The sequence below is a fragment of the Podarcis vaucheri genome, assembly GCF_965113315.1.
Source record: "Podarcis vaucheri genome assembly, chromosome: 17".
In the NCBI taxonomy this organism is placed as follows: domain Eukaryota; kingdom Metazoa; phylum Chordata; class Lepidosauria; order Squamata; family Lacertidae; genus Podarcis; species Podarcis vaucheri.
In genome coordinates, this window is record NC_138755.1 from 11850166 (window position 1) to 11863694 (window position 13529).

The 13529-nt window shown below is 47.7% G+C and overlaps 2 protein-coding genes across 3 annotated transcripts in view; both read right to left on the bottom strand.

Moving 5' to 3' along the window:
• Window positions 1-13529, bottom strand: part of LOC309521747 (alpha-2-macroglobulin-like protein 1) — a 150869-nt gene that overhangs the window by 81228 nt on the left and 56112 nt on the right. The gene's annotated exons all lie outside the window — the stretch shown is intronic.
• Window positions 637-8551, bottom strand: APOBEC1 (apolipoprotein B mRNA editing enzyme catalytic subunit 1). 2 transcript variants are annotated; one of them, XM_082205261.1, is made up of 5 exons: window positions 7989-8551; window positions 6148-6175; window positions 4010-4410; window positions 2315-2435; window positions 637-2019 (listed from the first exon to the last, which is right to left on the bottom strand). In XM_082205261.1, the coding sequence occupies exons 1-5, from the start codon at window positions 8014-8016 to the stop codon at window positions 2010-2012; spliced, it is 588 nt and encodes a 195-aa protein (XP_082061387.1). In that variant the 5' UTR covers window positions 8017-8551; the 3' UTR covers window positions 637-2009. The 2 variants fall into 2 exon arrangements, with proteins under 2 accessions (XP_082061387.1, XP_082061388.1); XM_082205262.1 differs by lacking the exon at window positions 6148-6175.

Sequence of the window (13529 nt, forward strand, 5' to 3'; positions counted from 1 at the left end):
TGATTGCTGTGTTTGTGAGGTCTGGTGTTGTGACCATCAGGTCATCTGCAAAGAGCCCTGCTTTATAGGTTTTGCCTTTTATTATCACTCTCTTGATGTCAGGGGCTGCCCGGATTCGGATTGCTAGGATGAATAGGAAGCGAGACAGTGGGCACCCTTGTTTTGTGCCTCTTTGTACTGCTATGGTATTAGAGTCCATATCATTGATCCTACATTTTGCTGAAGCTTGGGAACCAAGCCACAGTTCAGCAAGGGTGTCTGTCACCAGGGCGTCTTACCCATAGAGGCTAGTGGCGCGGGGTGCCAGGGCGCCAAGTTCTGGAGGGTGCCAGGGAAGAGGCGGAGGCTGAATGCGGCACCTCCTGGCATCAGGTCACTGCCCTCGCCCGCCTCCACCATGCTGCACCGAAGCAGCGCCGCGCCTGGAGCCTCCATCTGCCGTGGCCACCGCGGCACGAAGAGGCCAGCTGAGCTGGGAGGCGCCGCATCTAGCCACTGCCCTCCTCCTCCAGCCCCGCCGGCAGCGCTGTCCTCCCTAAAAAACTCTGGGAAACCGGGGTGGGGGTGGGGGTGGAGGGAGCTTTGCATCACGGCGCCAGATATGCTTAAGACAGCCCTGTCTGTCACACAGTTCATAAGAAAAGTAGTAAAGTTTATTTTTAGAAGTTTGACTGGAGGAACATTACTGTTTGAGACAGAAAAATCAGGACTTAAGTGCATACATCATAAAAATAATTCCTAACTTATTAAAAAGCATAACAATCATTTGAAGACACAAGTGGACAAACGAGATGCTAAACACATTATTTTAAATTGTATCAATGTCCATTTTAAAATTAATAGCAGGTCTGGGGGCAATTTTAATTGGGACTGCTGCAGGCAAGCAGGTAGGGGAGGTTTTATCCTACTGCCCTGCTGTGATCTGAAGAACCCATTCCACACCCTGCAGCTGCTGTTACCCTTGAAAGGGAAGTTAATTGTGCCTAACAGTGATTTTCAGAGGTTACCTTCATGAGAACATTAGAAGAGCTGTGCTGGATCAGGCCAAAGGCCGATCAAGTCCGGCATCCTGTTCTCACAGTGGCTAACCAGATGGGACTCAGGCAAGCAGAAGAGTTTGGATTTGATATCCTGCTTTATCACTACCCGAAGGAGTCTCAAAGCGGCTAACATTCTCCTTTCCTTTCCTCCCCCACAACAAGCACTCTGTGAGGTGAGTGGGGCTGAGAGACTTCAGAGAAATGTGACTAGCCCAAGGTCACCCAGCAGCTGCATGTGGAGGAGCGGAGACGCGAACCCAGTTCACCAGATTACGAGTCTACCGCTCTTAACCACTACACCACACTGGCTTCCCAGCAACTGCAATTCAGAGGCATACTGCCTCTGACAGGAGGTGGAGCAAGGACACCTTGCCTAGTAGCCAATGAAAGCCTTGTCTTTCACAAATTTGAGCTTGGCATCGATACCAGAAAATGTCCTAGAAAAGACAATTCAGCAGTCAGTCTGTGAGCACTTAGAAAAGGATGCTGTGATTACTAAGACCCAGCATGGGTTTCTCAAAAACAAGTCATGCCAGATGACTCTCATATCTTTTTTTTTTTTTTTACAGAGTTACAAGCATGGTAGATCAGGGGACTGCTGTGGACATAGTGTATCTTGATTTCAGTAAGGCTTTTGACAAAATCCCTCATGATATTCTTGCGAGGCAGTTTGTAAAACGTGAGTTGAACGAGGTAACTGTTAGGTGGATTTGTAGCTGGTTGACTGGCCGAACCCAAAGACTGCTCATTAATCGCTTCCTTGTCATCCTGGAAAAAAGCGACAAGTGGGGTGCTGTCTTGGGCCTGTCGTTGGTCAATGTCTTTATAAATGTGTTTGTTATCGCGTCTAGTTTGCCCATGAAATAAACAGATAAGGCTTGGCAAAAGAATCATCAGAACTTTCTGCTGTTAAGGAGATCACAGATCCTCTAATGACAGAAGGTAATGGTCCACAGCACCTGAGATAACTCAGAAAGGCCTGTGAAGAGAGATGAAGTTGGAGAGTTTAGGGTGGAGCAGGATTCTTCTATGACAGCTGTTGCAGAGAGAAAAGGAGCAAGGTTCATAGGATACTAGTGGGCAGAAGTTAGAGGCAAAAGGATTGGGGCGGCTCTATCAAAAGCTCGGGTAACCCAGACACCCAGGGAGTCTTTTTCCTCCTCCTCCTGAAAGTAGCTACAGGCATTTTGGGAATAGCAGTATGGAAGGGCAAGCAAGTTTCCTCAAGGAAATTTCACATGTTTTGGACTCATCTCTTTCAAAGTAGAACTTACCTGAGGATGGAGTCCAGTTGTTGGGAATAAAACCATATCGAAGGCAAGAAATGCCACAGTGGTGAAATGTATTCTTCATTCCTTTGGTGAGCCACAAATGTTCTCCAGCAATATAAATAATCTGAGGGAATAAATAGGTTGTCAGTCTAAGGGCTTGTCCACCTTTCTGCTTGTCCAGTGTCTAGAAAGCATAGGCCCAAGTGGTTTCCAAGCACAATTCAAAGTGTTGGTGCTGACCTTTAAAGCCCTAAACGGCCTCGGTCCAGTATACCTGAAGGAGCGTCTCCACCTCCATCGTTCTGCCCGGACACTGAGGTCCAGCGCCGAGGGCCTTCTGGCAGTTCTCTCACTGCGAGAAGCCAAGTTACAGGGAACCAGGCAGAGGGCCTTCTCGGTAGTGGCACCCGCCCTGTGGAATGCCCTCCCACCAGATGTCAAAGAGAAAAATAACTACCAAACTTTTAGAAGACATCTGAGGGCAGCCCTGTTTAGGGAAGCTTTTAATGTTTAATATGTTACAGTATTTTAGTGTTTTGTTGGAAGCAAAACACACTATATATTGCCAGTGGTGTAGCATTGGGGGGGGGTAAGAGAGGGGGCACAAACCAGGCACCCCCATGCAGGGATGCCTGTTGGGCCTGCCTGCCGCTGGAGGTCCCTGGGCTCCAGAGTCCAGCCTGACCTCACCACCATGTCCCTGGCCCCCTTACTGAATGGTTGCCTGGCTAGCACTCGCTCATTCCTCCCTTGGATGGTGAGTGGCCATGGGTACAGGTGTAGGGAAGCAGGCAAGGGGTGACGTCAGCATGACCCGGCCCAGTGTTCCTCTCCATGGGCATCAGTGGATTCACTTGCCAAGGGCCATGTCACCTGGCCAGGTTCCACCCTGCACAGGTTGGCAGGAGGCACAGCACAGCCCTGCTTGGTTCCAGGGGTGAGGACTGGGCTGGTGTGGCGGGCTCTGTTCACCCTCTGTGCCCCACCTGATGCCTGAATACCCTGGGCACCAGCAAACGCCGCTACACTGCTGTTTACTGCTGAATCAGAGCAAATGTCAACCCATGGAAAACCCGATTGCTCATAATTTTCCTTCTTGCAAAATGTCAGGCATGGAAAATACCATTCTCCCCTGGTAGCATCAAAGGCAAGAAGAACAAGCAAGTTTGTATTTATGGTTTTTATTCAGTCGTCTGGGTGCAAGACAAAGAATCCATGTCTCCACGCAAAGGAGACATTGCCTACTCTGAGTCCCGCCTCTTCCATCCCCAACAACATCCTGAGTACCTATGGAAATTCCCAAGAGTCACACTCCTTTGCATTCTCTGTTCTTCTCCTTGGAGAATGAGGTTTCCCCAGACTCTCCAGGGAGGTCTCTGCTGGCTGCTCTCTCCCTCCCTCCACCTCGTCCTCTACTATCTCGTAACTAGGCAACTCTTCATTCAGCTGTAATTCAACCCTCCTCCACTTGAAACTGCTGAAGACAAGAGGGGTGTGAAGCTTCCCACTCCCCCTCTTTTCCTGAAAGGAGCCAAGCAGACCGAGAGGACACTTCCCAGCCTTCCTGTTCAGTCCAGTCCCTGACACAAAAGGTATGGGGAAATGGGTTTACCATATAAGACGTATTGTTTACCAACCCCCTGCCTAGTCTTTTGTCCACCATCCATTTGCTAATTATAAATTAAGCTTGCAACCTACCAGCCAGCTGCATGATGTATATCCGGACTCCAAAATTAGCCAAGTCCCTGAGGCCTTTCTGATTGCACCTGTAATTATGATTGAATAATTTTGCAGCACGTATCTCCAGGGTCACATTTGGGTGTTCCTGCAAGAACTGCTTTATACGGCCACTACATTTACCACAAGGACTCCATGTTAGAAACCAAGTGACAGTGCATGGGGTGGTTGTCCGACGGTCTATCTCCTCGCAGGCATTTTCCAAAAAGTTGATTTCAGCATGGTGGGTGCGGTTGCTTGTACACCAGTTTCTCCAGTACCTGCGACTTCGTCCCCACCGGATTTCATACAGGAGATGAGTACGCTCCGGTCGTCCTATAGGGGTGTAATTCCGCCAAAACGCATCTGGTTCCAGTTGCCACCTTTAGGGCAAATGAGACAACAGACAGTCAACGTTTCATCACTCATCAATGTCCGAATCACATGAGGCCATGCATTTTCCGAACCAGTGTCTGGATGCAATAATGGACAATTAGCTGAAACTGGATACTGGGAAGTCTGGTTCCTATGGCTGGGTGGTTCCCAGGTCTAGGAGTAGAGTAATGTGCCCGACCTGCCTGGATTTGAATCCCCCTAAATGGATTAGTATGCAGCCTGGGAGCGCTCCTTGATTCATTTTTGCCTTTGGAAGCCCAAGGAGCTATTAGTGACCAGAAGTGTCTTCTTCCACCTTTGGCTGCTATTCCAGCTACAACCATTCCTGGACCAGGCATGCCTGGCCACTGTGACTCATGCACTGGTAATCTCTAAATTGTCTTACTGTAATGTACGTAATCTACATAGGCTTCCCTTAGGACTGATCCAAAAGCTGTCGCTGGTGCAGGATGTTGCAGTGAGGTTACTCAGTGGAGTGACCTATTGCACAGATGACGATGACGACGATAATTTTATTATTTATACCTGCTATGTAACTCCTGACTAAAGAACCCCAATACCAGTCAGACACGACTCAGACTCTTGGAATAATGGCGTTCCCCTGAGTGAATCTCCACCCCCTCTGTCTCTCCCACTTCCTCATCTATCACTTGTATGGGTGCTGCTATGTGCCCTCTGCCTCTAAGCTCTTTGCTCTCCTACTTTCAAGGCTCACTGGATTCTGGGAGATGGAGGGTCTGGAATGCTTTCTAAAGACACTGTGTCCGTCAGTTGTTGCCCTCTTGGTGCTTCCTCCTCCCCCCCCCATTATTTCCCAGCTTCCCACCTCATCTGCCTCTGAGCTGTGGCATCCCTCAAACCCCTGTTGTAATTCTGAACTGTCTTCTTCTCTGGAGGGGTCAGGCAGGGGGGGTCTCCACCATTCCTCCTCTGTCCATTCCCTGACACTGAAACAACTCAGAAGCAGAAAGGTAAAGAAATGCAATGAAAAGGCAAAAGCAAAAACTGACACAAAAAGGAACAGAACTACTGTACTATACAGAAGTGGACATTTGCAAAGAGAAATATCTGATACTTCTAGTTACTGCATAATTTGTTTGAAGCTGGTTCTTAGTGCTTCTGTCTCCTCAATGTAGATTATTATTATTATTTGTGCCCCACCCATCTGACTGGGTTGCCCCAGCCACTCTGGGCAGTTTCCAGCATATACAGAAACATAATACAGTGGTACCTCGGGTTACATACGCTTCAGGTTACATACGCTTCAGGTTACAGACTCCACTAACCCAGAAATAGGACCTCGGGTTAAGAACTTTGCTTCAGGATGAGAACAGAAATCGTGCTCCGGCAGCGCGGCAGCAGCAGCAGGAGGCCCCATTAGCTAAAGTGGTGCTTCAGGTTAAGAATAGTTTCAGGTTAAGAACGGACCTCCGGAGTGAATTAAGTGCTTAACCTGAGGTACCACTGTAAAACATTAAACATTAAAAACTTCCCTATGTCTTCTAAAGGTTGTATACTTATTTATCTTCTTGACATCTGATGGGAGGGCGTTCCACAGGGTGAGCACCTCCACCAAGAAGGCCCTCTGCCTGGTTCCCTGTAACCTCACTTCTTGCAGTGAGGGAACTGCCAGAAGGCCCTCAGAGCTGGACCTCAGTGTCCGGGCTGAACGACTGAGTTGCTTTCTATGTTTCGAGTGCAATATACAAAATTGCCTTTCTTACCTATGGTTGTTGCCTCTGACTAATGAACCTGTTGGAAGTAAATTACACAATTAAGCAACACAGCTTTTCAAACCTTCTAAAGAATTGTCACTTTAAAAATACAGTAACGGCTACAAGGCAATGCACAGTTATGCACACATATTGAAATCGATGACATTAAAGTATGTACAACCCCATTATGACAAGTTTTCTGTTTGACTTCCCTTTTCCTGTATGATTTGTACTGAATGTCGGAAGCCAAAGACCACACAGAGGGAATTTTGAAATGGCTATAAATCAGAATGTAGGGCAATACAGCTGCAAAACAGAAGACCCACACAGCATTTCAAGGACTACAGAATGGTGCTGATGCTGTCATAGGTGACAACCAGCAAAAATACTTCTTATTGCACTAGGATCTGCTCATGGATTATATATACATGTAGACATACAGACAAACAATATATATTGACGAAGATGCATATATATGGGCTTGTCAACACTTCTCCTTGTCCCGTGTCTAGGAAGAATGGGTCCAAGTGGTTTGCTGTTTGCCCTGTGATTCAGCAGTAAAGACTGGGTTTCCCGAGAAAAAAGTGGCAAGACAAGTGGAAGTCTGATTGAGCCTTAAGCCAAACAGCTTTATCTGCAAGATCATACACATATATGCATACACGATGTAATTTCACAGGCAGGATTTGACTGTAAGGCAACCTCTTCCCTTTACAGTATTCTGGTTAACGTAGGCAATATCTACCTATTACAAATCTGACCGAACTACAGCGCCTCAGTCTCATGTGTGAAAATACCCTTTGGACTGCCAGGATGTTATCATATAGCAGGCATGTCCAACCGGTAGATCACCTGTTGATCCTTGTCGATCACGGGATCCTTAGTGATCGCTGGACTAAAAAACTCCTCCCCCCCACCCAAAGCTCAACAACTCTGGCCACTCCCCTCTAAAAAAAGCTAAAGAATTCCAACGACAATGGATAGATCACTGTCAGTTTTTTATACTGGGAGTAGATCGCAATCTCTTGGGAGCTGGACGTGCTGCCATATAGTAAAGGTAAAGGTAAAGGACCCCTGGATGGCTAAGTCCCATCAAAGGTGACTATGGGGTTGTGGTGCTCATCTCGTTTTTAGGCTGAGGGAGCCGCTGTTTGTCCACAGACAGCTTTCCGGGTCACGTGGCCAGCATGACTAAACCGCTTCTGGCGTAATGGAACACCGTAATGGAAGCCAGAATGCACGGAAAAGACATTTACCTTCCCGCCACAGAGGTACAAATTTATCTACTTGGACAGGCGTGCTTTCGAACTGCTAGGTTGGCAGGAGCTGGGACAGAGCAACGGGAGCTCACCCCATTGTAGTAGTAGTAGCAGCAGTAGCAGTAGTAGTAATAATAATAATAAATTTTTATTTATACCCCGCCCTTCCCAGTTCAAAAGCCGGGCTCAGGGCGGCTAACAACAAATTTAAAACACTTATTGTAAAAGCAGCATAAAATACAGTATAAAAACATGAATAACAATAAAATTCAAAGTTCAGAAATCAATTTGGGGAAAATCCACCTTGCATTAGATAACCACCAGGGCTATCTGGCTGAATTTGTCCTACTTGGGCCAATGAGGATTGTAGGGATTCGAACCACTGACGTTCCGATCAGCAAGGCTAAGAGCAAGTGCCACCCACAAGTAGTATGTTCATCACATGCTGTATTTCAACCACTGAGGGACTGCAAAAATTATAACTGTGCAATGGGGGGGGGGGCGGTAGGTGAGAATTCATTGAGAATTCATGACAATTCATGAGAAAAAAGCATGCCCTCATTGAATCCACCCACAGAACTGGAATTTTACCTCTTCTTGTCAGCAGCTGTTGATTCATCTTGCTGTGCTTCCAGCATCTGGACTTGTTGCTTCTTATATACGAAGCATTCTTTGTTTCACTTTCTATTCCCTAGAAAGGGCTCATGGTAACAAACGAAACTCCAGCATATACTTATTTATTTATTTGCTCATTTATTTAATAGCACATCCTTCAGCAGAAAGTCCCAGGGCAGGTTACAAAAGCACCGCAATTAAGGAGAAATACAAATTACATTCACACCATAAACAATGGCAAACAACAGCAATTCCTAATAATTCTCACATTTTTGCAATGCATTTCCCCCAATAAATATTGCATCTGTGTACGATGTTCTCGCAGATATCTGCATTTTTTTTGCAGACTTTTGTGAAATATTTGCATTCCCCAAATATACCCATTGTGGGGTTGGATTGCTGCACTTCAAAAACCATATGTTTCAAAGGACAAGCTGTGTTTTGGTCACCCAAGGGAGAACTAGATACATTTGCATTAAGATAGGAACTGAATTCTCCCTGCCATACAATAATCCCTTTCCAACTCCTCAACCCTTTACTGTCTCACAGTTTTTCCTTGTTGAACACTCTCCCCTCCACCCCACAAAGAGCACCCACTGATTCCACCCTCTCCCAGATGACTCTCAACTGTTAACCCTTTCAAAATCTCTTCACAGACCTGGGGCTGGGTCCACATCCCCTTTCCCTCTAGGGTGGCCACCTGAAAAAGAGGACCCAGCTCTTTAGAAAAGATCTTGTAAATTTGGGCATTTGGTCCTTTGTTCCTTTCTTCCTGCCTAACCAAGTGATCCTTCTGTTCTTTGACCAACTCACAAGCCAGCTTCAGGGATAAAGGCCTTGGGGCATTGCCACTCCCATGTGTGCAAGGCCTGAAGAGGTAATATCCGCCCTCCCTTCCCCACAGGTGGATGGGGTTTGCGGCACCGAGTGGGGCTCACCTGGGCGGGTACCGGCCACCTGCTTAGGCTGGCCTTTGACCCACCCTTGGCCAGGGAGGACAATGGCCGGCCGGCCGGTGGTGGACCTAAGGCCAAAAGAAAAGAGGCCGACTCCATTGTCCAAGCCTCTTTTGCTGTTCTTCCTTCCAGGATCACCCACCCACCCTCCCTCAAATTAATAATTTATTGCCTCCATAATTTCATCCTAGGTCAGCGGTCTTCAAGTTAATGAGTCTTTCCTTACAGGCTAATATTTTGCATTCCAGGTCAGCATGTTGTAAACAAAAATTGCCCTTTTTCCTATGGAGCATCCAAGAGCCCATATAGAGTCCTTACATAGGTTCCCTATTGGTAGGAGAAGATAACAGAGGCCAACCAGAGAATATTGAGAAGCAAAGCAGCTTATAAGCTTGATCTTTATTGATCTGTTGCAACAGGGTGCTCCCCTCACCCAAAGGAGAGAGGAGGAACCCAGAAAAATGGCACACAAGGCCTTATAAAGACTTTTGAAATTGCCACACTGTAGATCAAGACCACCCCCAGAAACATCATACATACATCACAGAAGGGGTGTAACCTAAGACCACCCCTCAGATACATCACACCTACATCACAAAAAAGGCGGTCTAAAACAGAAATTTGAATGTTGTTTTTCTCCTGTCATTGTTTATCTCCTGTCTGGCAGGTTACTTGATTGGATACCCTGGGGAGCCTGGCCAGTCTTTTGTAATGATAAATACTTAGTTCCTGGGTCATGTCACAGGCTCACACCCTATTCAAACACAGACATACCCATAAGACAGGATTTGTGAAGGAAAAGACAATGGGGAGGCTTTTCCATTTTCCTTTTGAAGGGGAACAGTTAGGGTTACCCCAAAAAGCCCTAAAACTGTTTGTGAATCCCCCCCCCAGCCAGGCCTCACCTCAAGCATTAAAACTGCATTTCCTCTAAGACAAAGCCACTTCCGGCTTGCCCAGGAGGTGGGGTTGCGGGCTTCACGCCCACCCCACGTGAGCGAGGGCTGGTCGCAGCCCCCGCGAGAGCAGGGGAATCCTGGCCGGGCCTGCCCACTCAGCCAGCCAATCAGCTGGCTGGGGGCGTGGCCTGCCCTATTTAGGGCCGGCGCAGAGGGGGCTCGCCCTCTTTTCGCCGCTAGCCCTCACGTGCTGCTGCGGTCGTAAGATTGGTGCTGTATTCCAAACCGGGAAGGAATTTTCCCTGCATTGGCAGGTTTCGCCTTCCACGTAGCATTTTGTCACAACTATGGGGATTTTAGGCCTTGGCAAGGTATCCTTTAGTCTAACATCAAGTCGGGGGGAATGCATTCATGCTCCCTCCCCATGCGGTGGCGCTTGCAGGGCCCGTTAAAGGGCAAAAACCGGGAGTCCCTGGCCCTAGAGCAGCGGCATGTAGGTCAAACTCCCAGGATGAGGTCGGTGGAAGGGCATGCTGTGTAAGTTTGCGCTTTGCAGTCCCGTCTCACTGGACCTCATCTGCCTGCATATCCTCAGCCAGGCGGGCTGAGAGGGTTACCTGCCAAGGCCTGTGCCAAGTTTCCCACTTCTGAAGCTCAATAAAGTTGTGGCCAATTTGAACCCATACTCTGGTCTCTTGTCTCATCATCTGGGGTAAAGGTGTAGGCACCACAGACAGGGTTTAGCGCGTGTGCCCGCAATTTCCTCTTGCCCTGTGGAACACCCTCCCATCAGATGTCAAAGAAATAAACAACTATCTGATGTTTAGAAGGCATCTGAAGGCAGCCCTGTTTAGGGAAGTTTTTAATATCTGATGTTTTAATGTCTTTTTAATCTTTTGTTGGGAGCCACCTGCAGCTTGAAGAACAAGTCATTGTATGCTGAACATATCTGAGTTTTCAGGGGATGATGCCGCTGCCCTGTCTCCAGTAATGATTCCTCTCAAGACAATCCTGTTCTCTCTGTGTGGCGCTCCCTCCTTCTGCCACTTGGCAAAACCTTGACAAGGGATTATAAAGAGAGGGGTTATTGCAGGGCTGAGTCATCCCTTTAGCTTCCCAGTTCTGACTGAGTGTGAGAGACCCTTTGCCAAACCATACAAGCTCTGCTCTTGATCCTGGGACTGGCCCTGGTCAGCACATTTGCCTTTCACGGGCCCTTGATTCACGATAATAGATTGATCTATGATGAAAAGGTAAGAGATTTTCAAAGGTATGTGTGAAAATACCCTATGGACTGCCAGGATGTTATCATATACAGTGGTACCCCAGGTTAAGTACTTAATTCGTTCCGGAGGTCTGTTCTTAACCTGAAACTGTTCTTAACCTGAAGCACCACTTTAGCTATTGGGGCCTCCTGCTGCCGCCGCGCCGCCGGAGCCCGATTTCTGTTCTTATCCTGAAGCAAAGTTCTTAACCTGAAGCACTATTTCTGGGTTAGCGGAGTCTGTAACCTGAAGCGTATGTAACCTGAAGCGTATGTAATCCGAAGCGTATGTAACCTGAAGTACCACTGTAAGTATGTTCATCACGTGCTGTATTTCAACTACTGAGGGACTGCAAAAGTGATAATTGTGCAATGTGTGTGTGTGTGTGTGTGTGTGTAGGCGAGAATTCATTGCATGATGAGAAAAAAGCGTGCCCTCACTGAATCCACCCACAGAACTGGAATTTTACCTCAGAGCAACCTCTCACCACACCCAGATTTGACACAGAACTTCAGCGATGCATGACAGTTTGAGGACAGTTTGCGTGAGGGGATTTCCGTCCATCCTGCTCTCACAGTTGCCAAACGGGTGCCTGTGGTTAACCATGGAGCAGGATTCGAGCCCAAGAGCCCTTTCCCCTCCTGTGATTTCCAGCAACTGGTATTCGGAAGCATTTAGTGCAGGGGTCTGCAACCTGTGGCTCCGGAGCCGCATGTGGCTCTTTTACATCTTTGCTGCGGCTCCGGGGCGGATACTAGCGAGGGGAGGAGGCGCATTGTCTCCTCACTGTGGCGGGCGCTGTACTGGCTGTGACGTCGCATGGGGGCGGTGCATGCGTTAGTCACGCACCGTCCCGACGTCACTTCCCGCCCGCTGTCAGATCGTGGCTCCGGAGATATATTTGTTTTAAATGTCACAATGGTTTTGCGGCTCCCAGTTGTTGTTTTTTCTTCGGAAACGGGTCCAAGTGGCTCTTTTTGTCTTAAAGGTTGCAGACCCCTGATTTAGTGGCTCCAACTGTGGAGGGCAGAGCATAGCCATCGTGGTTATTGATTGATAGGCCTCCCTTCCCAGTCACTGCTTGATGGATTCCCAGATTGCTTGATGGACCTGTGCGTGTGCATGTGCAAACCTGTTCCACTATGTGAGAGAGAGCATGAGGTGGGCACACCAGATTGGGGCATGACACCTCCTTGGAGTCTTGGCCAATGGTGCCTGCAGCCCTGGGGTCAAGGGTTAGGGTAGAATTCAAGAAGAGAAGACCCAGTGAAATTAATGTACCTAAGTTAGTCATGTCCACAAGTTTGACTGGGTTTGCTCTGAGGAGGGCTAACTTTGGAGTAATAGCAATTGCAAAGTAAGGGGGGGTGGAGGGCCAGAGCAGAGAATTTACCCTTCCTGTAAGCAACACAGCCCCTAACTTCCTTCCAGGGGAGTACAAACCCACCCAGAGCTATCTTCTTCCCCACCTCCTGAATGTGAGAACATGGGACACATAAAAACTCTGTTATTTCAGGACTTAGGTTCATCTTCTTCCCTCAGTCTGCACAGGTATCTTTGGCTCCAACTAGTAACTTCCCCCCTGCTCTTGGCCTAGAGGGTGAAAAGTTTGAGAGGGCCTTCTCAGTAGTGGCTCCCGCCCCGTGGAACGCCCTCCCACCAGATGTCAAGAAAATAAACAACTATCTGACTTTTAGAAGACATCTGAAGACAGCCCTGTTTAGGGAAGTTTTTAATGTTTGAAGTTTTATTCTATTTTTAGTGCCCTGTTGGGAGCCGCCCTGAGTGGCTGGGGAAACCCAGCCAGATGGGCGGGGTATAAAGAATAAAATTAATTAATTACCATCATCATTATTATTACCATCATCATCATCATTGGCATTATCATCATCATCATCTCATGGCAGATCTTCCAAATAATCAGTTTGGTGTGCGCTAAGAGATGGCGGCTGCAAGCTCTTCACTCAAGCCACTTCTGGACACTAAGGGTGAACAAAAGACCTACCCCACGTTGCCAGAAATGTTGTGAGACAGAAGGTCCAATGCTGTGGTGGCAAGCCCAATAAATCACACCAGGGTGGGTGGGTGGGTAAATAAGAGGATTTATTTAGTTTGCAGTAAGAAGCTACAGGGGAATCAAATTCCAAATCCTGCACAGGTTTTGATGGTGTGTTTACACTCTTTATACAGCTTAGTTCAGGCTTCCTCAACCTTGGCCCTCCAGATGTTTTTGGCCTACAACTCCCATGATCCCTAGCTTGCAGGGCCAGTGGTCAGGGATGATGGGAATTGTAGTCTCAAAACATCTGGAGGGCTGAGGTTGAGGAAGCCTGGCTTAGTTACATTCTATGATTCTGTTGGCTATGAGCATTTAGTGTAAGAGACCCCTTTTTCTGA

Coding starts and splice junctions, on each gene's coding strand:
- APOBEC1 (XM_082205261.1), bottom strand. CDS start 8,016: ATGAATCAACAGCTGCTGACAAGAAGAG. Junction 4,411..6,147: donor GTCAGAGGCAACAACCATAG/GTAAGAAAGGCA, acceptor TTTGCCCTAAAG/GTGGCAACTGGAACCAGATG. Junction 2,436..4,009: donor ATACATCATGCAGCTGGCTG/GTAGGTTGCAAG, acceptor TTATTCCCTCAG/ATTATTTATATTGCTGGAGA.